The sequence below is a fragment of the Phocoena sinus genome, chromosome 6 (assembly GCF_008692025.1).
Source record: "Phocoena sinus isolate mPhoSin1 chromosome 6, mPhoSin1.pri, whole genome shotgun sequence".
In the NCBI taxonomy this organism is placed as follows: Eukaryota; Metazoa; Chordata; class Mammalia; order Artiodactyla; family Phocoenidae; genus Phocoena; species Phocoena sinus.
The window spans coordinates 6,018,375-6,045,140 of NC_045768.1; the positions used below are offsets into that span (position 1 = coordinate 6,018,375).

At 53.1% G+C, this 26,766-nt stretch overlaps 2 protein-coding genes across 2 annotated transcripts in view; one reads left to right on the plus strand and one right to left on the minus strand.

Annotated features, from left to right (window-relative positions):
* NCS1 (neuronal calcium sensor 1) overlaps positions 1-26,766 on the minus strand; it is a 61,417-nt gene that overhangs the window by 12,175 nt on the left and 22,476 nt on the right. The window contains exons 2-7 of the mRNA XM_032635892.1: positions 25,341-25,365; positions 12,422-12,560; positions 10,645-10,723; positions 8,860-8,948; positions 8,423-8,500; positions 5,307-5,424 (exon numbers count right to left, since the gene is read on the minus strand). Of these exons, the coding sequence (XP_032491783.1) occupies positions 5,326-5,424; positions 8,423-8,500; positions 8,860-8,948; positions 10,645-10,723; positions 12,422-12,560; positions 25,341-25,365 (509 nt within the window). The 3' untranslated portion in view covers positions 5,307-5,325. The remainder of the gene's footprint in view (positions 1-5,306; positions 5,425-8,422; positions 8,501-8,859; positions 8,949-10,644; positions 10,724-12,421; positions 12,561-25,340; positions 25,366-26,766) is intronic.
* LOC116755203 (1,2-dihydroxy-3-keto-5-methylthiopentene dioxygenase-like) lies at positions 15,991-16,855 on the plus strand. Its single transcript, XM_032634251.1, is given in 3 exon segments — positions 15,991-16,063; positions 16,292-16,803; positions 16,805-16,855. Coding segments are annotated over 3 exon segments (636 nt in total).

Below are 26,766 nucleotides of genomic sequence, written 5' to 3' on the forward strand. Positions count from 1 at the left end.
AACCATAATTAAAAATCTTCCAACAAACAAAAGTCCAAGACCAGATGGCTTCACAGGTGAATTCTATCAAACATTTAGAGAAGAGCTAACACCCATCCTTCTCAAACTCTTCCAAAAAATGGCAGAGGGAGAAACACTCCCAAATTCATTCTATGAAGCCACCATCACCCTGATACCAAAACCAGAAAAAGATATCATAAAAAAAGAAAATTATAGACCAAGATCACTGATGAACCTAGATGCAAAATTCCTGAACAAAATACTAGCAAACAGAATCCAATAGCAAATTAAAAGGATCATACACCATGATCAAGTGGGATTTATCCCAGGATGCAAGGATTCTTCAATATATGCAAATCAATCAATGTGATACACCACATTAACAAATTAAGGAATAAAAACCATGTGATCATCTCAATAGATGCAGAAAAAGTTTTTATCAAAATTCAACACCCATTTATGATAAAAACTCTCCAGAAAATGGGAATAGAGGGAACCTACCTCAACACAACAAAGGCCATATATGACAAACCCACAGCAAGCATCATACTCAATGGTGAAAAACTGAAAGCATTTCCTCTAAGATCAGGAACAAGACAAGGATGTCCACTCTCACCACTCTTATTCAACGTAGTTTTGGAAGTCCTAGCCACAGCAATCAGAGAAGAAAAAGAAATAAAAGGAATACAAGTTGGAAAAGAAGAAGTAAAACTGTCACTGTTTGCCAATGACATGATACTATACATAGAAAATCCTAAAGATGCCACCAGAAAACTACTAGAGCTAATCAATGAATTTGGTAAGGCTGCAGGATACAAAATTAATGTGCAGAAATCTCTGGCATTCGTATACACCAACAACGAAAAATCAGAAAGAGAAATTAAGGAAACACTCCCATTTACCATTGCAACAAAAACAATAAAATACCTAGGAATAAACCTGCCTAAGGAGGCGAAAGACTTGTACTCAGAAAACTATAAAACACTGATGAAAGAAATCAAAGGTGACATAAACAGATGGAGAAATACACCATGTTCTTGGATTGGAAGAATCAATATTGTGAAAACGACTTTACTACCCAAAGCAATCTACAGATTCAATGAAATCCCTATCAAACTACCAATGGCATTCTTCACAGAATTAGAACAAAAAATTTTACAATTCGTATGGAAACACAAAAGATCCCAAATAGCCAAAGCAATCTTGAGAAAGAAAAATGGAGTTGGAGGAATCAAGCTCCCTGACTTCAAACTATACCACAAAGCTACAGTAATCAAGATAGTATGGTACTGGCACAAAAACAGAAATATAGATCAATGGTAGAGGATAGAATGCCCAGAGATATGCCCTGCACATATGGGCACCTAATTTATGACAAAGGAGGCAAGAACATTCAGTGGGAAAAAGACAGCCTCTTCAATAAGTGGTGCTGGGAAAACTGGACAGTTACATGTAAAAGAATGAAATTAGAACACTACCTAACACCATACACAAAAATAAACTCCAAATGTATTAAAGACTTAAATGTAAGACGAGACACTATAAAACTCTTAGAGGAAAACATAGGAAAAAACACTCTGACATAAACCACAACAAGATCTTTTTATGACCCACCTCCTAGAGTAGCGGAAATAAAAACAAAAATAAACAAATGGGACTTAATTAAACTTAAAAGCTTTTGCACAGCAAAGGAAACCATAAATAAGACAAAAATATAACCCTGAGAATGGGAGAAAATATTTGCAAATGAAAGAACAGACAAAATATACAAACAGCTCATGGAGCTCAATATCAAAAAACAAACAATCCAGTTAAAAAATGGGCAGAAGACCTAAATAGACATTTCACCAAGGAAGACATACAGATGGCCAAGAGGCACATGAAAAGATGCTCAACATCACTAATTATTAGAGAAATGAAAATCAAAACTACAATGAGGTATCACCTCACACTGGTCAGAATGGCCATTTTCAAAAAATCTAGAAACAAATAAATGCTGGAAAGGGTGTGGTGAAAGGGAACCCTCCTGCACTGTTGGTGGGAATGCAAACTGATACAACCACTATGGAAAACAGTATGGAGGTTCCTTAAAAAACTAAAATAGAACTACCATACGACCCAGCAATCCCACTACTGGGCATATACCCTGAGAAAACCATAATTCAAAAAGAGACATGTACCACAATGTTCATTGCAGCACTATTTACAATAGCCAGGACATGGAACCAACCTAAATGTCCACTGACAGATGAATGGATAAGAAGACGTGGCACATATATACAATGGACTATTACTCAGCCATAAAAAGAAACGAAATTGAGTTATAGTGAGGTGGATGGATCTAGAGTCTGTCATACAGAGTGAAGTAAGTGAGAAGGAGAAAAACAAATACCGTATGCTAACATATATATATGAAATCTAAAAAAAAAAAAAAAAAATGGTACTGATGAACCTAGTTGCAGGGCAGGAATAAAGAGGTAGACATAGAAAATGGACGTGAGGACATGGGATTGGAGGGCGAAGCTGGGGTGAAGTGAGGGTACCATCAACATATATATACTACACAATGTAAAACCGCTGGCTGGTGGGAAGCAGCAGCATAGCACAGGGAGATCGGCTGGGTGCTTTGCGATGACCTAGAGGGGTGGGATAGGGAGGATGAGAGGGAGGCTCAAGAGGGAGGGGATATGGGGACATGTGTATTCATATGGCTGATTCGCTTTGTTGTACAATAGAAACTAACACAGTATTGTGAAGCAATTATACTCCAATAAGGATCTATTAAAATTTTTTTTAAAAAATGAATAAGCAACAAGGACCTACTGTATAGCACAGGGAACTCTGCTCAATATTATGTAACAACCTAAATGGGAAAACTAATTTGAAAAAGGTAGTGTATTTAAGTGGACAGGAATCCACTGATGATCCATAAAATGTATTCACACACACACACACACACATACACACACACACAATCAATCAGTGTAATTCATCATATTGACAACAAAAAAGAGAGAAAAGTCATATGAGCATCTTGATAAACACAGAAAATTTTGATAAAGTTCAATATCACTCATGATTTTTAAAAAAAACAAATAACTCCTACCAAACTAGAAAAGAGGGAAACTTTCTAAATCTGCTAAAATCTATCTACAAAGGACCTGTAACAAGCATCGTAACTAATGGTGAATTATTGAAAGCTTTCTCCCAAGACTGAGAATGAGACAAGAATGTTCACCATCACTACTCCTATGTGACTGGAGGGCCCAACCAGTGCAAGGAAGCAGGAAAAAGGAACAAAAGGCAGAGGGATAGGAAAGGAAGAAATAGAATGTAGGCAATCCAAAAGAATCTAAGGCAGACTCCTAGATTTAATAAATTAAGTTAGCAGGACCATGGATATATGATCAATGAACAAAAATCAACTGAATTTCTATAAATCAGAAACAAACAGAAAATACAATTTTAAAATTACTGTTTGAAACACCATCAAAAACTTAGGAATAAATCTACTAAAAGATGTGAAAGACCTTTTAGCTAAAAACAGCAAAATGTTATAGAGAAAAAAAATTAAAGACCTAAACACAGAGAGAGATATACCATCTTCATGGACTGGAAGACAACATTATAAAGATGCCAATTCTCCCCCAAACTGAACAGTAGACTCAACTCAATCCCATTCAAAATCCCAGCGTGTGTGCTTTCACCTTGGGTTCTCCCTCTCCCTCCCTCCCAGAAAGCTTACCCTGGGGGAAGCCAGCCACCATGTTTTTAGGCAGCCCTGTGCAGAGGGCCCCATGTTGAGACCGCCAAACCAAATGAGTGAGCTTAGAAATGGGTCACCCCTGGCCAAGCCTTCAGATGAGATCACAGTCCTGGCCAACAGCTGATGATCATTCCAGTTTACCTACTACAGAGGGGTTTCCCAGGACATGGGACTTTTGGCACTAAATCCGGGACAGTCCCGGGCAAACTGGGATGGTTGGCCACCCTCCTGACAGCTTGGCTGCATCCTCGTGAGAGACCTTGGGCCGAAGGCACCCAACAAAGCTGTCCCCAAATTCCTGATGTTTGTTCTTTTCAGCTGTTTTGCGGGACTGCAGTGTGCAGCAAGATAACTAAGACAGCACAGCACAAAATGTGATGGTAAAACGGAGGATGCACATACGACAAGGTGCCCTACTTCAGGGCTCATCAGTGAGAGGCAAATTCAGATTACAGCAAGCTATCACGACACGCCCACCAAAACGGCTGAAATTTTAAAAGACAGAGAACACCCAGTGCTGGCAAGGATGTGGGAGTCGGGGATGGTACAGCCGTGTTGGAAAACTTCTGGAAGTATCTACTAAAGCTAAATATACACACATTCTATGTCCCAGCAATTCTCTTAGATCTGTATCAAGAGGATGCATCATCCGTCCACCAGGAGACACATACAAGAGTGTTTGTAAAACAATGGTCAGAAGAACCTAGGGGCAAGACAGGAATAAAGATGCAGACCTACTAGAGAATGGACTTGAGGATATGGGGAGGGGGAAGGGTAAGCTGTGACAGAGTGAGAGAGCGGCATGGACATATATACACTACCAAATGTAAAACAGATAGCTAGTGGGAAGCAGCCGCATAGCACAGGGAGATCAGCTCGGTGCTTTGTGACCACCTAGAGGGATGGGATAGGGAGGGTGGGAGGGAGGGAGATGCAAGAGGGAGGAGATATGGGGACATATGTATATGTATAGCTGATTCACTTTGTTATACAGCAGAAACTAACACACCATTGTAAAGCAATTATACTCTAATAAAGATGTTAAAAAAAAAAAAGTGTTCGTAGCTGGACAGGACCATGGGAATCAGTTCTCTGCCAGCAACAGAGGCCTCTGTGGGCCATCATCCTGCACTTAACGGAAATCTGGGCAAAAAAAGAAACCACGTTGGAGCTATTGATCAAGAGAGCAGAAGCTGAGGTCTTCAGCCACCCCAACGGAGAAAAGATGAGAGACTCCTGTTCTCCCAGGCCCCTGGCCCTGGCTGAGAACTGGTATTTTCAAAGTGTTTTCAACCCAGGGAAACTTCTATTCAAGTCAACTCTCAGGCTGAATGTGGGTATATACAAATGACAAAAATAGAGGAGCCCTGGCTGACGTGAAGGCCCTGCCTCCTAGGCCTCCCTTACTAGCTATGCTCCAACTGGGCAGACCCTGATTCCCCCCCGGGAAACTCAGGTACTTATCTGCCAACCCCAAGTGTCCTGAGGCTGGGTTTGCCCCCTTTCCCCCACCCCAGGCCCCAAGTCCCCCTCCACTAACCTCAGCTCTGGGCCTTGGACTATACCAGCCCGTCGTAGAGGGACAGCGCCTGCACGATGGATGGGTCAGCCTTGGATCCTTCCTGGAACTCCTGCAGCGTCAGCTTCCCGTCGGCATTCTGCAAGCAGAGAGAGGAGGGTGAAGGTGAGGGGACAACCAACCTCCCAGGACAGGGGCCTCTGCCCTGGGCCCTGGACACTCCCTCCCCAAGCCCAGCCCAGGGCTGCTTCCAAAAGAGCTTCCACAGTTAAGTCAGGAGGAAGGCAAAGCAGCTCATTAGGTGGGAGGGGTCAGGCATAGACAGACGCAGGCACTTCCTGGCTGGGTGACCTTGGGCACACGACCCACCTCTCTGGGCCCTTGTTTCCTCATCTGGATACTGGAAAGAATTGAACGGCTTCTTCAGGGCACTGAGGTGAGCACTCCTTGAGCTCAAGCTGTGTAAAGTGTTCGGCAGACCGGAAGCACCCGATAACTCCACAGTTATCATCCTCACTGCTGTTCATCCCCACAGAGGGTGTTAATCCCACAGGGCTGAGAGCCTGATGCATTTCTCTGGGGTCGCTCTTGGGAGGGCATTTAAGCCATCCCCCGGGAGACCTACAAGGAGGCTGGACGGAGCCCACGTAAAGGGGCTTTAGTGGGTCTCTTGCAGAAGCAAATGGTTTGGGCCAGAATCCCTTCCCCTGGAGCATCTTGCAAGGAAACCCGTGAGAGCAAAAGAAAAAGGCCTTGGAAGCCACCCACAGCCTGCACCCAGAGAGAGAGATGGTGACGAGGTTTCCACAAGCTCCGCAGGCAGACCTTGAGGGTCGTCTACTGTGGGCCCCGTTCATGTTACGCGTGCGCTTGGTCTCATGGGGTCCTCACAGCCGCTCTAAGAAGAGGGGCTGCTCTGCTTTCTCTGGCTCCTTTAGGTGTAAGGTTAGATTGTTTATCTGAGATTTTTCTTGTTTCTTGAGGTAGGATTATATTGCTATAAACTTCCCTCTTAGAAGTGCTTTTGCTGCATCCCATAGGTTTTGGGTCGTTGTGTTTTCATTGCCATTTGTCTCTAGGTATTTTTTTATTCCCTCGTTGATTTCTTCAGGGATCTCTTGGTTATTTAGCAGCGTATTGTTTAGCCAAAGAGGGGCTGCTCTTATCACCATTTCACCGGTGAGGATGCCGAGGCTCAGTCAGCTATCCAGGGCCCCCTGGCTGCTAACTGGGGAAGCCAGATTTACACCCAGTCTGACTACAGCGTGGACTTCGCTTCCCAAAATAAGGGATGTCTGAATTGGGGGTGGGGGGGATTTAACACCTTGGTGTTAAATAACACTGAACCACCCTGCGAGAAGTTAGTATTCTCTGCCTTACTCTATGGACACATCAGATTATTATCAGCAGCCCAGCGTGGTCTGCCCAGCGTGGTCTGAGCCTCTGTCTTTACTGCCTCTCTGACATACGATCTCACTTTTTTAAATTAAGGCAGTAAGGCCTCAGGCTCAAAGCTTTCAGGGCAGGCACCTGTACCTAGCCAGAATGTAATAATAAGCCCAAGGTCACTGTTCATTTGAATTCTTTTATTGAAGGCAAGCAATAGTGGGTTTCCTTACCACCCTGATATCAAATTCCAGTTTAAAACAAAGTTATTTCCAGTTTAAAAAAAAGTTTGGTATAAAGAAGGGTTTCTTTTTTTTTTTTTTTCGGTACGCAGGCCTCTCACCGTTGTGGCCTCTCCCGTTGCGGAGCACAGGCTCCGGATGCGCAGGCCCAGCAGCCATGGCTCACGGGCCCAGCTGCTCCGCGGCATGTGGGATCTTCCCGGACCGGGGCACGAACCCATGTCCCCTGAGCGGCAGGCGGACTCTCAACCACTGTGCCACCAGGGAAGCCCTAAAGAAGGGTTTCTTAACCTGGGGTCTGAGAACAGAATTCAGCAGGCCTGTGAACTAAAATGGGAAAAAATGAGGTCTTTCTTTTCACTAACTTATAACTGAAATTTAGCTCTTCCTTCCATAATGAATCTAGGTAACGATCTCCCACAGAACCAGCAGTACCTGTGGCTTTGTCAACTGTGGGGATCGAGGCATTTTTATAACACTCCACGGTTGCTGTAGGCATCACCTGTACATATCATCGGTTTGAAATTGTGGGGTGGTTAAACCACTGTAACTCATCATCCGATGTGTTCATAAAGAAGCTCATATACCACATCACATATTCTTTTAAAAAAACTTTTGATAGCTGCATTCCAAAATAGCTTCCTTCTTAATCCTGTGGATTTTATCTGATGCACTTAAAACCATTACTCTGAGAAGTCCACAGACAACTTCTCCAGAATGCCCACATTTCTTGTCCATGGCAAAAAATTTAAAAGGTTAAGAATCTTGGGACTTCCCTGGTGGCGCAGTGGTTAAGAATCCGCCTGCCAGGGCTTCCCTGGTGGCACAGTGGTTGAGAGTCCGCCTGCCGATGCAGGGGACACGGGTTCGTGCCCCAGTCTGGGAAGATCCCACATGCCGCGGAGCGGCTGGGCCCGTGAGCCATGGCCACTGAGACTGCGCGTCCGGAGCCTGTGCCCCGCAACGGGAGAGGCCGCAACAGTGAGAGGCCCACGTACCGCAAAAAAAAGAATCCGCCTGCCAATGCTGGGGACATGGGTTCGATCCCTGGTCTGGGAAGATCCCACATGCCGCGGAGCAACTAAGCCCGTGCGCCACAACGACTGAGCCTGCGCTCTAGAGCCCGCGAGCCACAACTACTGAGCCCGCGTGCCACAACTACTGAAGCCTGCGCGCCTAGAGCCCATGCTCCGCAACAAGAGAAGCCACTGCAATGAGAAGCCCACACACCACAACGAAGAGCAGCCTCCGCTCTCGCCACAACTAGAGAAAAGCCCGCGCACAGCAACAAAGACCCAACGCAGCCAAAAATAGATTAATTAATTAATTTTTAAAAATAAATAAAGAATCTTAGTTGATCAAAGAGAAAGTGTTGGACAAATTTACTTAAAACCCTGGATGTCTGAAGGGGACGGCTGCCAACCGGACCAGTGGACGTCACACCAGGTGTGCTGCCTGCCTCGAGCCAGGCCCGTAGGTGGTCAGTGGCACCTACGGGAGGGGTCTCACCTTGTCCATCATGGCGAAGATTCGGTCCACCCGCTTCTCGGGGGTGTTCTCCTCCTCGGGGAGTTCCACGGTGTTCCCCTGCCAGGGACAGACAAGGTGGGGGCTGGCTCCTGGCACTCTGGGCTTTGGGCCCTTTTCCCAAAAATATGCCCCCAGACCTGGGCAGGTTCCAGATGAGGACCCCCTCTGCCTCCCACTCCCTGCAATGTCCCCCGCCATCTGTAATTCTGCTCCAGAACCTCGCACCCACCCGAGCCCCCATCTGCCAGCCCAGCTGGAGATGTGCTAAGCGGCCCCAGGCAGTGACCCTTACCTGACCAACGCTTGCCCCGGTCAGGAGAGCAGTCCCACGGGGGTGCCTCCTCTGGGACAGTCCCAGTCACTAAATTTGATGCCCCTACTGCCTCCCCCTACCCCATAGGACCCGGGCCTCTCACCACCATCTGGTAAATGGCATCCACTATATCCAGCATCTCGTTCCTGGTGATGTAGCCATCGTTATCCAAGTCGTAGAGCTTGAAGGCCCCTGCGGTCAACCAGCCAGGGCAGAGTGACCCCCGGCCCGGGGAAGGGGGTGCAGCTCCCCGCCCCCCCGCGCTGCACCACAGCCCCATTACTCATCCAATCAATGAATATTTACATCAAAACAGACGGGACACGCGCACGCGCACGCACGACAGAAACACATGCGCCGTTTCAACTAGGGTTATTAAAAAAAAAACTAAATATAAAAAGGAGCGGGGGGGGCTTCCCTGGTGGCGCAGTGGTTGAGAGTCCGCCTGCCGATGCAGGGGACACGGGTTCGTGCCCCGGTCCGGGAGGATCCCACATGCCGCGGAGCGGCTGGGCCCGTGAGCCATGGCCGCTGAGCCTGAGCGTCCGGAGCCTGTGCTCCACAACGGGAGAGGCCACAACAGTGAGAGGCCCGCGTACCGCAAAAAAAAAAAAAAAAAAAGGAGCGGGGTGGGGGGGCTTCCCCGGTGGCGCAGTGGTTGAGAGTCCTCCTGCCAATGCAAGGGATGCGGGTTCGTGCCCCCGTCCGGGTGGATCCCACATGCCATGGAGCGGCTGGGCCCGTGAGCCATGGCCGCTGAGCCTGCGCGTCCGGAGCCTGTGCTCCGTAACGGGAGAGGCCACGGCGGTGAGGGGCCCGCGTACCGTAAAAAAAAAAAAAAAAAAAAAAATGGAGGGGGCACTGAATCTGCGAAAGCTGAGGCTGGAGCTGGAGCTGTGGGAGGGAGGGGACCCCAGGAGGAGCCCTAAAGGCCCCCCTGTCCTTCCCCATGCCCCCACCTCTGCCTCCTTTCGGCCCACTTCCTTTCCACAATTACACTGTATCCTGCTGGGATCAACTTAGAAAATAAAATAATATGCCCTTGGGGGGAGGGCAGGAGCTTCTGCATAAATAAAATCCTCTTTTATTCCTAAAAAGAGAAAGAAAAAGAAACTGCCGCGCTTTCTCGGTGCTGATGCAAAGCAGTGAAAGTGTCTCAGTGGGAAGTGAGCTCTGGCCCAGCTGTTTTCATCTTCTCTCCAGATCCCCTCTCGCAGCAGCAGGAGCCTGTGCACTCTCCCCTCTGAATCCTTCTCTCATCCCTCCTCAGGGCCTCGCACATGCTGTTTCCCTTGCCTGGAACCCTCTTCCCTCCTCCCTCCCTGGCACCTTCACCCTTCCCAGCTCAGCTCCCGTCTCAGAACAGGGTCAGTTCCTCTCTTCCCTCTTCCTGCCTCGCCTGCAGCTTTCTGGGATCTTTTGGATAAGGTCCCTGAGCTAGACTGACAGCCGCGAGGGCAGGTGCCCGTCTATCTGATGCACCCGTGGGTCCTGGCCTCTGCTCAGCACTGACACGTGGCCATGTTTGGTCAACATCTGTTGGGTGAATCAGTAAATAAGTGAATGAATGAGATCAGTCATCAAAACAGCCTCCTAAGTAGTGGATCCAGCCCTGGAACCAGGTCTTTTAACTCCACGCTGTCCTGTCCGAGGTCCCATGTCTGCACCTGCTCAGATGCCCCTTTGCTCCCGCCCCATCTGTCCACACGTCTAAGGAAGACACGTTCCTCCTGCCTGGCCTCCTCCAAGAAACTGCCTCTGACCTGGAAGGGCAGGACATCTGTGCCACTCTCAGCCCCAGACAGATGACCTCGCCCAGGTAGTTGGCCTCCCTCCCGCCTGGGACCGCCCAGTGGCCGCCCCATAGAGCCCAGGGGGCAGGACTTACACCGCAGCTTCTCATCCAGGGTTCCCCTCGAGGTCACCGACAGCGCCTGGATGAACTCAGAGAACTCAATCCGCCCATCCTGCAGGAGAGAGGGGAGTGGGGGTGGGCCTCAGTTAGCGCTGAGTCACCTGGTCAGGCTGCACCTTGGGCAGGTGGTGATGGGCGGCAGCAGGTACCAGACACCCAAATGGAGAGTGCGGGAGTGAAGGAATGAGGGTGACAAGAAGGAAGGGGATGGGGAGAGGGGAGGATTAGAAATGGGAAAAGAGGACTTCCCTGGCAGTCCAGTGGTTAAGACTCTGCGCTCCCAATGCAGGGGGCACGGGTTTGATCCCCGGTTGGGGAACAAAGATCTCACGTGCTGCGTGGTGTGGCCAAAAAAAAAAGAGGGAAAATCCAGGCAGGAGGGACAGGGAAAAGGGTGAGGCCAAAGGGGGAGCCTGACACTCCACATCTGGTGGGAGGAAGAGGGCCCACCAGCACACAAGACCCTCTGGGCAGGAGTCACCCCGAAACCCCTTTCTCCTCGGCCTTGAACCACAGGCTCAGGGGCTTTAGAAAAAGGTGGGGCTCTGGACTGTTCAATCCTATTTATTTTGCAAATAAGGAAACTGAGGTCCGGAGAGGCCAGAGCTCTTCCCAGGGCCAGGCAGTGTGATCGTCAGCTGAGGCCACCTGCGGAGAAAGCCAGGGCGTGACAGAGCAGAAAAAATCCGAGTGCCCTACAGCATGGAGCGTGGAAACAAGTTACAGTACGTCCACCTTGAATACAAGTGAGCCAGGAAATATGCCAGCATGGCACAGAGTCTGGAGGACTGCAGATGCCCCAGTGGTGGATACGCCAACTGTCAGGGTGGCCGTCACCAGGAAGGGACACGCTGCAACACGGATAAGCCTTGAAAACACGATGCTCAGTGAAAGAAGCCAGGCACAAAAGATCCCATATTATATGATTCTCAGTTTCCTCATCTGCAAAATGGGGGCAATTAAAAGGCATCCCTACAGGTTGTAAGGTCTCACTAAAAATAATCCACATAGCAACTAAGCCCGTGCACCACAACGACTGAGTCTGCTCCCCAGAGCCCGGGAGCCACAACTACCGAGCCAGTGTGACACAACTACTGAAGCCCACACGCCTAGAGCCCGTGCTGCGCAACAAGAGAAGCCACCGCAATGAGAAGCCCGCGCACAGCAACGAAGAGTAGCCCCCACTCGCCGCAACTAGACAAAGCCCGCTTGCAGCAACGAAGACCCGACGCAGCCAAGAATAAAATAAATAAATAAATAAACCTATTTAAAAAATAAAATCCACATAAAGAACGTAGTAAACGTTCAGTAAATGTCAGTTGTGATTATAAATCCTGTTATTATCCCTGGCGGCATCTACATTTTGTGCTTGTAAGAAAAGGGTCACGGTATACATACGTGTGCACGTGTGTATACGTGTATGTCTGTGTGCATGGTATGTGTGTGCATACATGGATCTCTGTGGGTTCCTTGTGCGTGGGTGAGCTCCTGCAATGTATATACGTGCATGCATTTGTGTACAAGGAGTGCATGTATGTTTGTGTGTGCATCTGTGTGTAAGCACGTGTGGGTGTGCACGCATGTGCGTGCGTTCGTGTGTATATGTGTGTGTGTGTGTGTGAGCGCACACGTCTGTGTTCCTTCTCTGGAATGCAACATCAGCAGGACAGCGTGGGTGTGGAGCTGCGCAGGCTGCCGCAGGAGGGAGGGGACTCCAGGCTGGCACAGGCCCTGTCAATTCCCAGCTCACCTTGTTTTCATCAAAGACGTTGAAAACAAATGTGGCGAACTTGGTGGGGTCTCCAAACGGGAAGAACTGCTTGTAGATCTTCTGGAAGCCCGCTGCGTCCAGCTGCCCACTGGGGCAGTCCTTGATGAAGCCTTTGTACCTGGAGGTAGAGGCCAGGTGAGAGAGGGTGAAGGAGACTCCAGCATCACCCACCTGCTGGGAGCTCCTGCCCAGCGCCCTGGAAGCCTGTGAGTCCCTGTCCAGGGAGACAGTGCCACACGGGGTTGTGAGCACAGACCTGGACTCCACAGGCATGGGCTCATCCCACCTCTGCCTCTCGCTAGCTGTGTGACCTGGGACAGGTGGCCACACCTCTCTTAGCCTCATCTGTCCCAAAGGGATAAGAGTCACTTGGCCACTCGGCCCCCTGCTCCACACAGGTGATTAAAACAAAACTTGCATGAACGACCTCCCGGAAGTCCCGCTCTCGCACAAAGTACTCCCCGCTCCCCGACCCTCTCCACTGAGCCCCTCCCGGAGCCAGGCAGGCTGGTGGTGCTGGTGGCGCTGGTGGGCAGAGCCACCATATGGGGCCGGCAGCTGGCTCCTCCCACATGCCTGCACCCCACAGTGTGCACACACCCGCTCCCCTGCCTCTGTTCCCAGAGAACTGTGTAAACGACACAGGAGCCGCCCAGCAAGCTCGGAGGGAATCCTGGTGGTTTCCAACTGGACCTGTCCACCCTGCATTCCCAGTGCCCAGGGACCCTCCAGATACCCGGCCAGCTGATGGCAACATGGCTTTGCAGCCCAAATCCCAGTCCTGCCATTTGCTAGCTGCATCCTCAGGCAGGTGCCTTCACCTCTCTGAGCCTGACTCTCCTCATCTGTCAACAGGGACAGCTATCACACCCATCTTGTGGGGACTGCGTGAGGTGATGACGTAGCATACTTGGCACAGGGCTGGACGTAAAAAATAAGCAACGGCATGATCTTTAGTATCATGACCTCAATGTGTTCTTTTATTTTTTTATTTTTTATTTTCTTTTCTGTACACGGGCTTCTCACTGTTGTGGCCTCTCCCGTTGCGGAGCACAGGCTCCGGACACGCAGGTTCAGCAGCCATGGCTCACGGGCCCAGCCGCTCCATGGCATGTGGGATCTTCCCGGACCGGGGCACAAACCCGTGTCCCCTGCATCCGCAGGCGGACTCTCAACCACTGCGCCACCAGGGAAGCCTCAATGTGTTCTTTTAAATCAATTCGTAAGTTGGCTCCCGCGTGTAGCTTGGCAACTCCAACCAGGACACACATTCCCCTGAGGATTCCCAGCACAAAGGGGGGCTAGAGAGAGGGGTCAGCTATTATCAGGTACCAGCTGCTACCTCTGCTGGACCACTGTCTGCTGGGAACTTTGCAAACCTGATTCTCCTGGAACGCCCATAACAGCCCTATGAGCAATGTACTATGATGAAGCCCTTTTTGGCCACGTGGCTTGTGGGATCTTAGCTCCCCGACCAGGGATGGAACCTGGGCCCCAGCAGTGAAAGTGCGGAGTCCTAACCACTGGACCGCCAGGGAAGTCCCAAGCCCATTTTAAAGATGAGGAGGCTGAGGCTTTGAGACGGGGAGATCTGCAAGTCCTTGCAGCCCAGACTGGAGCCGAGGTGGGGTTCAGAGTAACCACTGATGGGGCCAGATGCTCAGAGACACGGGCTCACTGAAGACGTCCCCTCCCCCACCAGCCCCACTGTTCTCTGGTCTACCCAGGGCCATTCTCCCGTCACATCCCGGGAAAGTTGCTGGTGGCGCCGTGACTGAGGGCCGTATACACAGAGAGCAGGTGGAGAAGCCACTGTCCCTCCACCCATCAGAGAACAAGCTAAGGGGCCCAGGCTGGGTGAAGGGACACGCAGGGCACCGGAAGTAGGGAGCCTTGGGAATTCTGAGGCCTAAGTGATCAAGGTCAGATGTCAGAAAGAAAGCAAGACAAGACTCTTGCTAACATGTCAGCGGTTCCTTGGGGGCGAGGGCGAGGGCGAGGCTGGGAGATGGAGAGGGGCGTGGCGTTGCGCTGCCGTAGGCACCCACCCTCCCGCAGTGCCCCCAGCAAGCATGGCTGTAAAAACTGGCTGGGCCTGTGCGTGCCTCCCCACCCACCCCCTGGGGCACCTCGAGGGGCCAGAGGCCCAGGGAGGCGGGCCCGGCCCAGTAACCAGGATCGCTGCCCCATCTTGCACCACCTGCACCTCTGACAACAGCCCCGTGCCCGGCACTGGCCTAAGCCTTCGTGGGCGGTTCCTCCTGCAGTCGCCACTCAGCCCTGCTCAGTGGGTTCAGTGATCCCCATTTCCCAGATGAAGGCACTGAGGCACAGAGGTCAGGGCCCCTCTCACAGCAGGTACCAGAAAGGGACTCGGCCCCTCCGGGTCCCTCCCCTTGAAGCCTCCTTCCCAGCTGGGTGTTCCAGACTCAAACCTTCACATCTGGGCCAGGACGCAGAGCCAGAGAGGAGCGTTTCAGAGCCAAGATCTGGTCCGTAACCCCAGGCCCCTGGGCAGGACGGGTCCCTGGGCAGGAGGAGGGAACAGGCCCGGCGCCAGACCGTGATGACCACAGGGGGGCACAGCCGGCTCTGGAGGCCAGAGGGGGGGCCATCGCTTCCCCTCGTGTCCCCCAGAGCCTCCCATTTCCCCACAATGGCTGTGTGTCACCTGAGTAATTTGAAAAGATTATTAAAAACAATAAAGGGAGAACAAAAGGCGCCCAGGGACGTCTCGAGGCCCGGCCCCCGCGGGCGCCCGGCTCCTAGGAGGGAAGACAGTGCAGGTGGGTACAGGCAGGCTGGCCTCGGTGGGGAGCCTCCGGGGGACTATCTGGTTTCCCCTGCAGAGACTGTCACTGTCACTGTGGGGCCCCAGCTCCCTTGGTGCCATTAGCAGCAGGCCCACCCCGTCGGGGGCCCAATGGATGAGGGTTTGCTCCAGCCTGACGGCCCCGCCTCCTCTGGCCACACACCCTCACCGCCCCACGCCGCCGCCCATATTCCACACCCTGCCGCACTTTCTAGAGCTTGCCATGCCATCCAGCCGCCAGGCCTTTGGGCCTGCAGGTCCCTGTGCCCGTTCACCTGCTCCCCCACCCCTTGAACGACCCCAGCGCAGCGTGAACCACGCTGTGTCATGTTTGCCACCAGGCTGTGTCCTCCACCCCCCGGTGCCCTGACACCTGGCACGTAACAGGGGCTCAGTAAACGTCCAGTGAACTCAATGAATGAGCTGAATGAACTAATGAACACACAGAGAGAGGGAGAGGCCAGGTGTCAGGCGTCTTCTTCCTAAGCCCCAGGCACCGTGGTCAGAACCTGAGAACTCCGTGCAGATGGTCAGAGCACCACAGATATATGCCCACCCCTCTGTGGACTGATGGGGAACTGAGGCCCAGAGAGGGAGAGAGACCGGCCCAAGGTCACACAGCAAGTTAGCAGCAGAAACAGGACTCACACCCGGGACTCCTGCCTCCCAGGCTCCCTCTTCGCCAGGCTGCACTGGCCCCAGCCCCATGGAAAGCCAAGAGCCTGCTCCCCAAACAATGCATAACCGCATCCATCGTTCGTCATCAGAAGATGGGGGGCACCCTGTCTCGCTGAAGCAGAGAGGAGGAGGTCTGTCCCAGATGCCCCACTTGCCCCAGGCCCCAAATTTGCCCTTCAGGTCCTCACAGCTCTGAGGCCAGGACTTCCTGCCATGGTCCGATTCCGAGGTGCAGCCCAGCCCCCGTGGTGGGCCGAGCCAGGACACTCACCCAGGCACACACCCCCACCCACACCCCACGGCAGGCACCCAAGGGAGCTGCGGCTTAATAACAGAGCTCTTGCGACCAGCCTGAGCAGGTCGCAGAGCAGGTCTGGGGCCAGGCGGCGGTGACCCCGGCCCCGCCACGGCGCAGGCCTGGTACATGGACGACTCGGCTGACAACTCGCCGTGGCTCCACCACGCGGAGCCTGTGCGCCCGGTCGGCCTGGAGCAGCTGCGCAGGCTCGCGGTCCTTTACAATTCTGATCCAGAATTAGAAAAGATCCGAAAAGAGAGAATCTACTCCTGGATGGACATAATAACCATAGGCGGAGACAGACTACAAAATTACGAAGAAAAGATCAAGATGATTTACAAGGAGCATTTACACCTGGATGACAAGATTCGCGTCATCTTGGATGGCAGTGGGTACTTTGACGTGAGAGATAAAGAGGACAGGTGGATCCGAACCATCATGGAGAAAAGAGACACGATCATTCTCCCTGCCGGGATTTACCACCGTTTCACACCGGACGGGAAGAAATACGAGAAGGCCATGCGGCTGTCTGTGGGAGACCCGGTGTGGACGGCATACAACCGGCCGGCTGACAAACTTCGAGGCCCAGAGGCAGAACCTGGAATTGCTGGAGCAGACAGCCTAGCGGTGCCCTGGGGCCTCGTGCACCCCGGCCCCCCTTGTGAAGGTTCCAGATGTGATGGCAGCAGAAAATCTGTCATTTTCTCCTTGCTTTTGTGTTGTAGACTTGAGGCTAGGTGAGCTTTCGTCTGCAAGACTGTTGGATCAGAATACATTTTAATGGAAGTGGCTACAGAACTTGTTCGTACATGGAAGCACCTGTGGAAATCTGGGCAAATCCGTTCATTTTCTCTGATTCAGGATCAGTGGTCAGTGGCCCTGTGTCAGCTGGTGCCTTCAGCTCTGACCGAACGAATTTCATCTCCCCAGATGCAGCCATTTAGCTGCGCCATCTGGACAAGTTTTGGACTTTAAGCAGATACCAGGCGAGGCCATGCCTGCCTTGTGCAGAGGGGTGACAGTGGATGACAGGATTGGGCAGAGAAAAGATGCTTTTCTCCCAAACACGGGGGAAGCTGGGGGGCGGTGGGGCGCCGTGGGGGACGAGCTGGCACGTTAGGGGGACACACACTTGCTTATGCCACTTTCTTGCTCAAAATATAGTAGCTGCCTCAACGTTAAAAGAAAATAAATGAAAATTTTAAAAATAACCGAGTTCCTGCCCAAGAATTCTATCCCAGGATGACTGAGAGAGGTACGTGACTGCAGCCCCATCCCTGACCCAGGCTCAGGTTCCAACAGGCCTGGGCCTCTCCCTCTCCCCGCCCTCACCCCGTCTCTCCTTCAGACACGCTGCTACCTGGAAACCTACTCTGGGGCCTGCCCTGCGCTCCAGACCTGGCCCATCCTGTCTCACTGTGAGAGGGGCCCGAGAAAACCCCTTCCCTGCAATGCCCCCCAGTTTCCCTGCTGGTAAATAAGTGACTTAGACTCGATCAGGGTTTTTCCACCCACGCCACTGACATTTGGGGTCAGATGATTCTTGGTCATGGGGGTCTGTCCGGTGGTTTAGCGGCATCCCTGGCCTCCACCTGCTAGATGCCAGGAGCACCCCCGCCCCAGGTTATGACAACCCAAAGTGTCTCCAGACAGTGCCAAATATCCCCCCAGAGCAGAATCACTCCAGTGGAGAACCACGGGGCTAGATGGTCTCTGGGGACCCCCACAAAGCGGGGGAAAGGGTCTTCCCCAGTGTCTGCCTTCCACTGATCTGCAATTCTGAATAACAGGGACCTACTGAGAGCCGGGCACGGAGCTATGTGATTTCCAGGCACCATTTCACCAAATCGTCCCAACAGGCCCAGGAGGGGAGGATTATTATGCCCATTGTACAGATGGGGAAACTGAGGCTGGGGGCTGTTAAGTCTCCTGGCTCAGGGCCTTCACACGGCATTTCTTTTGCCCGGCCCACTCCTTCCCCTCCTCCTTCCCACCTTTTTTCTTGGCTTCAGTGCATCTCCCCTAGAGAAGCCCGCTCTGGCCACCCAAGACCCCAGTCCACACACCGGTTGATACACTCACAGCACCCTGTCCCTGGCCTGGGCCTCGCAGCTGTGCCTGTAGCCTGTATGATGCCTGGGCCAGTGAGTGCACCACAGGGTCCGTCAGGGCAGGGACCCCGTCTTCTAGCTCACCCCAAAGCTGCAGGGCCCACCGCAGGTGCTCAGTAAATACCTACTGGAGCTGCACAGTTAGCAAATGGGAAGCCACAGCTGGACCCCTGCCACCGCCTCTGTGTGCGGCCAGTCACCAGCGAGGCCCGAAGCCTCCGTGGCCTGCTTTCCTCAGTGCCTTCTGCCTGACTCCAGACCAAGGGTGGAAGCAGCAGCAGTCCTGGCACTGTCGCTGGTGCAGGTTAGGCCGGGGAGGGGGAGTGAGGCACAAACAGCGTTCTGAGGAATTTATATGGAGACCACCCCTCCCACAACCGTGTTCAAGAGCAGGGGTCTCAACTCTCTTTGCGGATGGGAGGAGAAGCTGTGGAACCGAGCCTGGGACGTGGCACGGCTCCTGAGCTCCACACACCCAGTTTCCAGCCACCAGAGCACAGGTTTTCGGCACGGTTGACTGTGCTTGGGAACCAGCTCTCCACGACGGGGTGGAGACGAGAGAAAAAAGTCCCAGATTTGACAACTGCATTCTTAAGCCTCTTTAAAAGGGAAAGGGGAAAAAAAAAGAAATCTGTCACTTCATAAAAACACTGAAGGCTGAGTGCCACTTATAAAACACTCCCGACTCAACGCTGGGCTTCTTCCCTGTAAGCTTCCCACCCCGCCTCTAACCGCCACTGCGCCAGCCTGTGTCCCCCAGGGGACTCCAGCACCTCGTCTCCCCCAGTCCCTGCTGCCCCCAGTGCTGGCCATGGGCCTGGCACATAATAGGTGCTCAGTAAAGATTTACGGAATGAATGAACCAACGAATGAATGAAGGAATGAGTGAGCGGATGAATGAATTAGTGAAAGAGTGAGAGAATGAATGAGGGAGTAAGGGAGTGAATGAGGGAGTGAATGAATGAGGGGGTGACTGAATGAATGAATGGGGAGCAGATGAGTGACTGAATGAATGAGGGAGTGAATTAATGAATGAATGCGTGAATGCATGAATGCACGCTGGCCGTGAGGCACGGGTCCAACTCCAGCTCAGCATCCCGTTCTCTGTGGCCCCCAGCATCCCCAGCGCCGCCAGGGCCTTGGGTCCCCAAAGGCACCAGCCTGCTAGGACTTTCTGGAATTCACTGCTTGCAGTTCCCTCTGGGACCCAGCTTGAAGCAAGCCTCGCATAGCCCTCCATGCCCACCTCCCTCCCCGCCAGGGTTAAGTACGGCAGATGCTGCTCGCTGCAGTGTGGAAAGTGGGAAGTAAATAGATGGATAAATAATAAAGCATAACCCCCAGCTGCAATCAGGGACTGCCACAGCGGCCCTGGGAAACTGTTCTCCCATTATCTTTTCAAACACCTCCCTTCCCCTGGCATTCCCCTCCCAGCTCCCTGGAGACCTGCCTTCAGACGATCCTGGAGGAGGGGCTCGAACACATCCATGAGGATGAGGCCTCTTCCCTGCTCCTCTCCCCTCCCCCATCCTCCACTGCCTTCAGCTCTGTGGGGTTTCCCAAAGCCAGAGCCAGCAGAGCTGAGCCTCCGTAGCCCAGGCCATGGAGGCCAGCAAGCTGGACCCAGACTCCACACACACACACAGCTGTGAGACCCAGGCAAGCGTCTCTGCCCCTCGGAGCCTCAGTTTCTTCATCTGTAAAACGGGCTGTTCCTGGACTGACCCCACGGCATTGGCGGCGGCCTCCTTACCCACAGCTGTGACTGCGGAGGAGGGTCCAGGATTGACAGCTGGCCCTGTGGGAGGCGGCTGCAGAATTCCTCCTGCTTCCGCCCACTATTTTTGTTACAATACCATCGGGTTATTTGGTTATTATAAATGTAACAAAAGCATTACAGACAACTTGGAAAATAGAAAATATAAGAGAAAAAAGAATACCCATGATGCCACACACACACCCCCCCCCCCCCGCACACCCACTTCTAGCCTCTGGCCAGTCTCCTTTCCATCTTCTTTTCCCTCCACTTTCTTCATCATGGAACTGTGTTGGGACACTATTTGTGCCCTGCTGTTCCCCCTTGGGATGGCGTTCCCTTCACCCTCCAGGTGATCACAATTTCCCGGTCGCCTTTAAGGGCCTGGGACCTGCTACAGTTTCCTAGTCAGTCCCCACCGAGGTTCCCGATCTTCCATTGTGGTGAATGGAGCTTGGTCAAGAACAAGGGATCCGGTGGGCAGGGGCCTCGGGCTGGCTGTGGACCTGACACTGGCCCCACCTCCCGACGCCCCAGCCTCCTCCCGTCTCTGCCAAATACAGAGCTAGGAGCAGCAGAGATGACACCATGGGTGTCCAGCACGAAGCCGGGTGTGAGGTGAGCACCCAGCTGGCCCGGCTCAGGCATCACATCCCTGTTGCCTGGTCTGCGCTCCTGACCACCCGGGGCCTCAGCTCTCCTGGAGGACCTGGGACATGCCCAGCTCTGCTTCTGCTCACTGGGTGGCCCAGGACAAGTCACAGAGTCACAGAAGACCCCTGGGTCTGGTTCCTATTCTGGGGAGCAGCTACTGAAAGTCAGCACCAAACAAGATGATCCTGTACCAGGCTGGAGGAACAGGGGCAGGGTGGTCAGTGCAGACCTCTCCCAGGAGGTGACATTGCAGCGAAGATGCCAAGATCTGGGGCAGAGGGAACAGCAGAGGGAACAGCAAGGATGGAGGCCCTGAGGTAGGAAGGAGCGTGGCATGGCTGAGGGACAGTAAGTGTGGCTGGTGCCTGGTAAGCCGGGGAGAGGGTGAGGCCAGAGACCTTGGGGAGCCCCGAGGACCAGGCAAAGGGGCTGGGTCTTTATTCTAAGTGCAGTAAAAAGCCACGAAGGGCTTTAAGCAAGAGAGAGAGAGAAACACAGGAGGAAACTGAAGCCGCCCTGGCTGAATCCACCCACACATGTCACAGGTGGGATAGGAAAACTCTGTCCATTGCGACCCCGCTGCTCTCCGCGTGCCCCTCCCTCCCATTTCCCAATCCCACCCCAGATGGTTTGGTGCTAAATTGTTTGCTGCCCTGGTAGTCTGGGCTCAGGAACCTCAGTCTTCCCAAGGAAGGGCAGGCATTCCCCAGCTATCAGGTGCCAGAGGGCGGTTTAGGACATGAAAGGGCATGGCTGGAGGCCGTGGTGAGAAAGGATCCTCTGAAATGGGCCCGGGCACTTGGGATGCAGGTGATTGTCCCGTTTGTTTCCTGTGCAAAGGACAGAGGGGATAGCGGGCTGCATGGATCTGGCCTCTGATCCAGCAGTCTTGTGTTACGGTCCCAGTGAACAAGGGAGGTGTAGGCCCATCATGGGATTACAAATTGGTTCATTTCGTGTGCTAAGAATAATTACACGGTCTGCCCACAGCACTGCAGGAGACTGATCCAGAGTGCCATAATCTGTGATCCATTACTGATGTCTGCTGTGGACACAGGTGGGGAGAGTGGTGGTATGAGTGTCGCTGTTTAGCCATCCCTAGTCTGCCTTCACCCTGTGGGGTATAACCATTCTAGGATACAACAGTGAGGTGGGTGGTGGGCTGACCCAGGAGGGTTAGAGGAAGGCACCACCAAAATGAATCAAAGGGCATTTACTTGAGGTCCATGGAACTTTGTGGCAGAGAAAAGATCTACTTTTTTCTTTATAAGCTCTTTAGAGAGAGTTCCCCTACAGCAAGGACTGGGCATCACAAGGGCCCTGGTTGTGTTGTAGAAGCTTCAACTGTCCCCTCCAGGCCGGCCTCCTTGGCCTCCCTGCTGTTCTTCAAACACACCAAGCCCCTTCCCACTGCTGAGCCTCTGTCCTTGCCGTTCCCTGCACCTGGAACGCTGTTCTGCGGTTGAGTCCTGTTGTCCAGGTCATAGCTCAGATGTCAGCTTGATGAAGGAACAAAAATCCCTCCACCTGTTTGGGACTCAGTTTCCCCATCTACACAGTGAGGAGAGGACCCTCAATCTCAGGATCCCTCCATGGCTACACTGATCAGCGTTATTAGTATTATTATAGCATTATTAACAAAACAGAGAACTTATTACTAGGCTCTGTTCCAGACGCTGTGTAGGAATGAGCTCATTTATTCTTCACAGTATTCCTATAAAGCTTGACGATTACCACCCTCACTTTCCAGATGGGGAAACTGAGGCACCGAGCAGTCCAGTAACTTGTCCAAGGTTGCTCAGCTCAAGCCCTGGTTCCGGATCCCTTCTGGCCACTTTGCCTCCTGTCTCTCCTGGGGACGACTCAGGGGAGCGGGGGAGGATGCCAGGGCTCAGGTGTGCCCTGCACCTCCTGGGGCTCGGGAGCCTCGTCTAGGGAATGCCATGGTGGGACCCCGCTCTGGGTGACTACGAGGACAAAATGAACAAGGCCACATCTGAGAGCGCACCCAGCACCCAGCAGCACTGGGGAGGCATCTGCCGCCTTGCAAGGACAGACCTCGTCCTCATCCCTGCTCCGACCTTCTCTGAGCCTCAGCTTAGTTCTCCCATCGCCATGGAGATGATAAACCATGGCAGCCCCCGGGACAGCGCCCAGAAGTCGATGACAATGTGTACGTGAAGCACCTCGGGGCGACGGATGGGTGCTGAGCACCTGCTGTGGCCAGGCCCTGGGGACACAGCAGTGAACAGGGCAGAGCCGGCCTCAAGGCCAGGAGGGGAGGCGGAGGGGGACGCAGACCTGTAACTGCTGTTTGTCCCAGGTGTGCCCTGTTTGTGCCTGGTGTGTCCCCAGCTGTGACACTGGGCTGTGGGAGGTCAGAGGAGGCCCCTGACTCAAGCTGGGGGCTCAGGAGGTTTCAGGGAAGGAGGCCTGAGGGTGAGGAGGTGGTGGCCAAGCAAAGAGGAGGAGGGGTGTTCCCAGAAGGGGGAACAGCCCAGGCAAAGGTCAGGAAGCCCCAGAAAGTAAGGTGAATTCGGGAACAGATAGCAATTTGGGCAGGCCAGAGGGCAGAGGGCAGAGGAGAGGAGGAAACGGCAGCCAGAGGGGTCGGCACAGCAAGGCTGGCCTGAGCCGGGCCTCGTAACCACGTGACCATGCCAGAGGTGCAGACTTCACCTGAGTCCAGGGAGAGTTTAAGCAGAAGCCTGGCATTGTTAAATATTTGCTCAACAAAGACCCCTCTGGCTGCCATGTAGGAAGGAGGGGGATTATGTACAGATGAGGAATCCAGGAAGGCTTCCTGGAGGAGGTGACTTAGGTAAGCCTTGGGAGAGTGGAGTTCAGATGGCCCCGAAAGGAAGGGTGGGAAAAGTGAGTGACAAAGGCTCGGGAAGGCCGGGTAGGGCAATCCAGGAGGGAGAGCCTCACAGATAAAGACCTAGAAAGAAGGACTTCCTTGGTGGCACAGTGGTTAAGAATCTGCCTGCCAACACAGGGGACACGGGTCTGATCCCTGGTCCAGGAAGATCCCACATGCCACGGAACAACCAAGTCCGTATGCCACAACTACTGAGCCTGCGCTCTAGAGCCCGTGAGCCACAACTACTGAGCCCGCGTGCTGCAATGACTGAAACCCGCGCGCCTAGCGCCTGTGCTCCACAACAAAGAGAAGCCACCACAATGAGAAGCCCGTGCACGGCAACAAAGATTAGCCCCCACTCGCCGCAACTAGAGAAAGCCTGCGCACAGCAACGACGACCCAACGCAGCCAAAAAAAAAAACCTAGAAGCAGCAGTATTTCTGGAACGCTCACCTGGGGAAGTGCGGAAGTGGAAAATGAGGTCAGAGGCAGGTCAGGCCCACCTGTTGGGTCCCAGGATGTGGGGGAGGAAGAAGGGAGTGGCAGCTGCTCCCTTTGCATCCACTCCCGCCGTGGGGCACAGCCAGCTCACCACCCAGGTCCTGCCCACCTAGCCGGGGTCTCCAGCAAGGGGTCAGCAGAGCCAAGCAGGGCAGCCACAACTCTCCCCCTCTGCCACCTGGACTCAAGGACAGGAAGGTGTAAGCAGTGGCCCCTGGGGAGCCTGGCCCTGCCCCCAGCAGGGCTCCACCAGGCGTCTCGTGGCCTGGGCCCTGCTGCGGCCTGCTGTGAGGGAGGGCACATCTGTAGGCCTCAGCTCCCCATCTGAACAGTCGACGGAAGACCACTGCCAGGGCTGTCATCTCTTGGGACCTTTACAGGGAATGTCGCCCTGATGCCCCATCATTCCTGTCACACACGTGGGGAAACGGAGGCTGAGGGGGGTTGGATCACTTGAGGTCACTTGGATAGGAAGAGGTAGGAGCAGAGTCCATTTCTAAGCCACCAAACTTTCTGGAAGGTCTCCAAGCTTGCCTCCTCGCTCACCTACTCTCAACTCAGGTTCACCTTACCATGTGTGAGTCTCCCCTGTCTGCTCCACATTCCACAATGACAGACAGTATACCACTCTCCCGTCTCTGCCCCAGGGCAGGCATAACTAATCCATTCCAGACCTTCCAGGCATTAATGATGCTATACTTTCCGTTTGCTCCATGATATACAGCCTCAGAATCCTTCTTAACACAGCACTCCAGGCAGCTACTATGGATTGATTAGAGCTGGCATCCAAAAAGAAACCTATCTGCCATCCTTGATCCACTCTAATCAATCACTTTATAGACAGGGTGGCTGAACTCTAGAGAAGAGACTTCTCAAGGCCATGGGACAATTTAGGGACAAAGCTGGGCCTGGGATCCAGTCTCCTGACTTGTTTCTGGTCCAAAACCCTCCCTTGGATGAGCAGAGTCTGAAATTAACACTGGTGGTCCTTAGAGATGCCACACAAGGCAAGGAGTCACCACCACCCCACCCCCATCCCAGTTCAACTGGATCTATGTCATCTCCTGTGAACAAAGGAATCTGAACAAAGGCTGCCTGGACTGGTTTGTAGATAAGCCGCTCTCAGAGGGTCCTCCACGTGCCGCTGTCCTGGGCAGCTGGACCGCCGTCTCATCAACACAAAGCCAACACACCCTCTCCCACCCAACAGTTTGGGGAAACTCACCACTGCTGGACCTCCTTCTCGGTAACTGCAAAAGAAAACAGAAAAGTGGCCTTTTAGCTCAGGAAGGTGTCCTAGGGGACAGACAGACACAGGGGAGCCTCCTTCCTGCCCTCCCCACCCCGGCCCACAGCCAGTCTGCCCAAGTCTGGACACCAGCCAGCTCTGAACAAGAAGGCGTCTGCAACTCCCACCCCACCCGGTGAATAGTCCCAGTCAGGAGCTCTGTGTCTAACCCCCCAGCAGACAACACTGGCCCATCCCCTCCAGATGCCCACCGCACTGCCTGGAGGACGGCCGAGATCAGCCTCTTGCGGGCAGAGGCTGGCCTCTCCCTGCAGTCCTGGGCTGGGCAGGCAGGACATAATTCTTCCCCGTCTCGCATCCCTGGGGACAGGATGGTCACAGAAGTCACTGGCTTCCCCAGGCTCTCAGCTGCCCTGCCTGCACACGGGGGGCCAGGGCAGAAAAGCTGAGCCCCCTCCTCGGCCCTGGCGGCACCCAGCACCCTCCCCTCCTCCACCCATCCCTCCAGCCCCTCAGAGCCATCAGTCCCGGGTTCTTTTTATAGGCAAGACGAGAACAGAACGGTGCACCAAAAGCTAGAATGAGCCGTATAAAGTAGTTGAACCTCCAGCCAAGCCCAAACAGTCATTCTTTATTGAATCAGGAAACAAACGACAAAATGTTTTTTTATGAAAAGTACTGAATCGGTTCAGGTTGGAACAAAACCAGTCATTTCGCTCAAATCACTGAACAAGAATATCTAACCACCTCTAAGGCCTCACTCATTCTCGGGGCAGAGGAGGCGGGGAGTGACTGAGAGAGCACCTCCAGCTCCCCATGCCTCAGTTTCCTCGTTTGTAAAGTGGGAATGATAGTTATAGTACCTGCCACACGAGCTGTCCTGGGAATTCAATCAGAACAGGTGTGAAAACTCCTGAATCCCCAGCACAGGGCCTGGCACTCGGATGTGCTCAATACAGGCCTGTAGAATGAATGAATGAATGAAAGAACGAATGGACAGGAAGGTGGGTGTTGGGTGCAGGTCAGGTGAATAAAGGAACTGGCATCCCTTCCCAGAGAAGTGAGGAGGGAGGCCCAAGGGGGTCCACCTCACCATTTGTGCCTGGTCACACTTGAGGCCACTTTTCAAAAACTGTTCAAAGCAAGCTCGTAACAGCTGCCAAGTCCTGAGTGCCCACTGCGAGCCTCGATCTGTACCAGGGCGGGCCTCTGTGCTTCGACTCAGCTGCCCTGACAGTGCTCCCACGGAAGCTGTGACTCTGCCCTGGCTGCAAATGGGGAAACTGAGTTACAAAGTGGGCAGGACGTGAAGTGGTAGTGCGAGGGTCTGAGCTCAGGTCTGTGGCTCAGCCATCTGCAAGCTCGTCGGCGCTCTCCTCCCACGAGCCCAATCAGAGGCTAA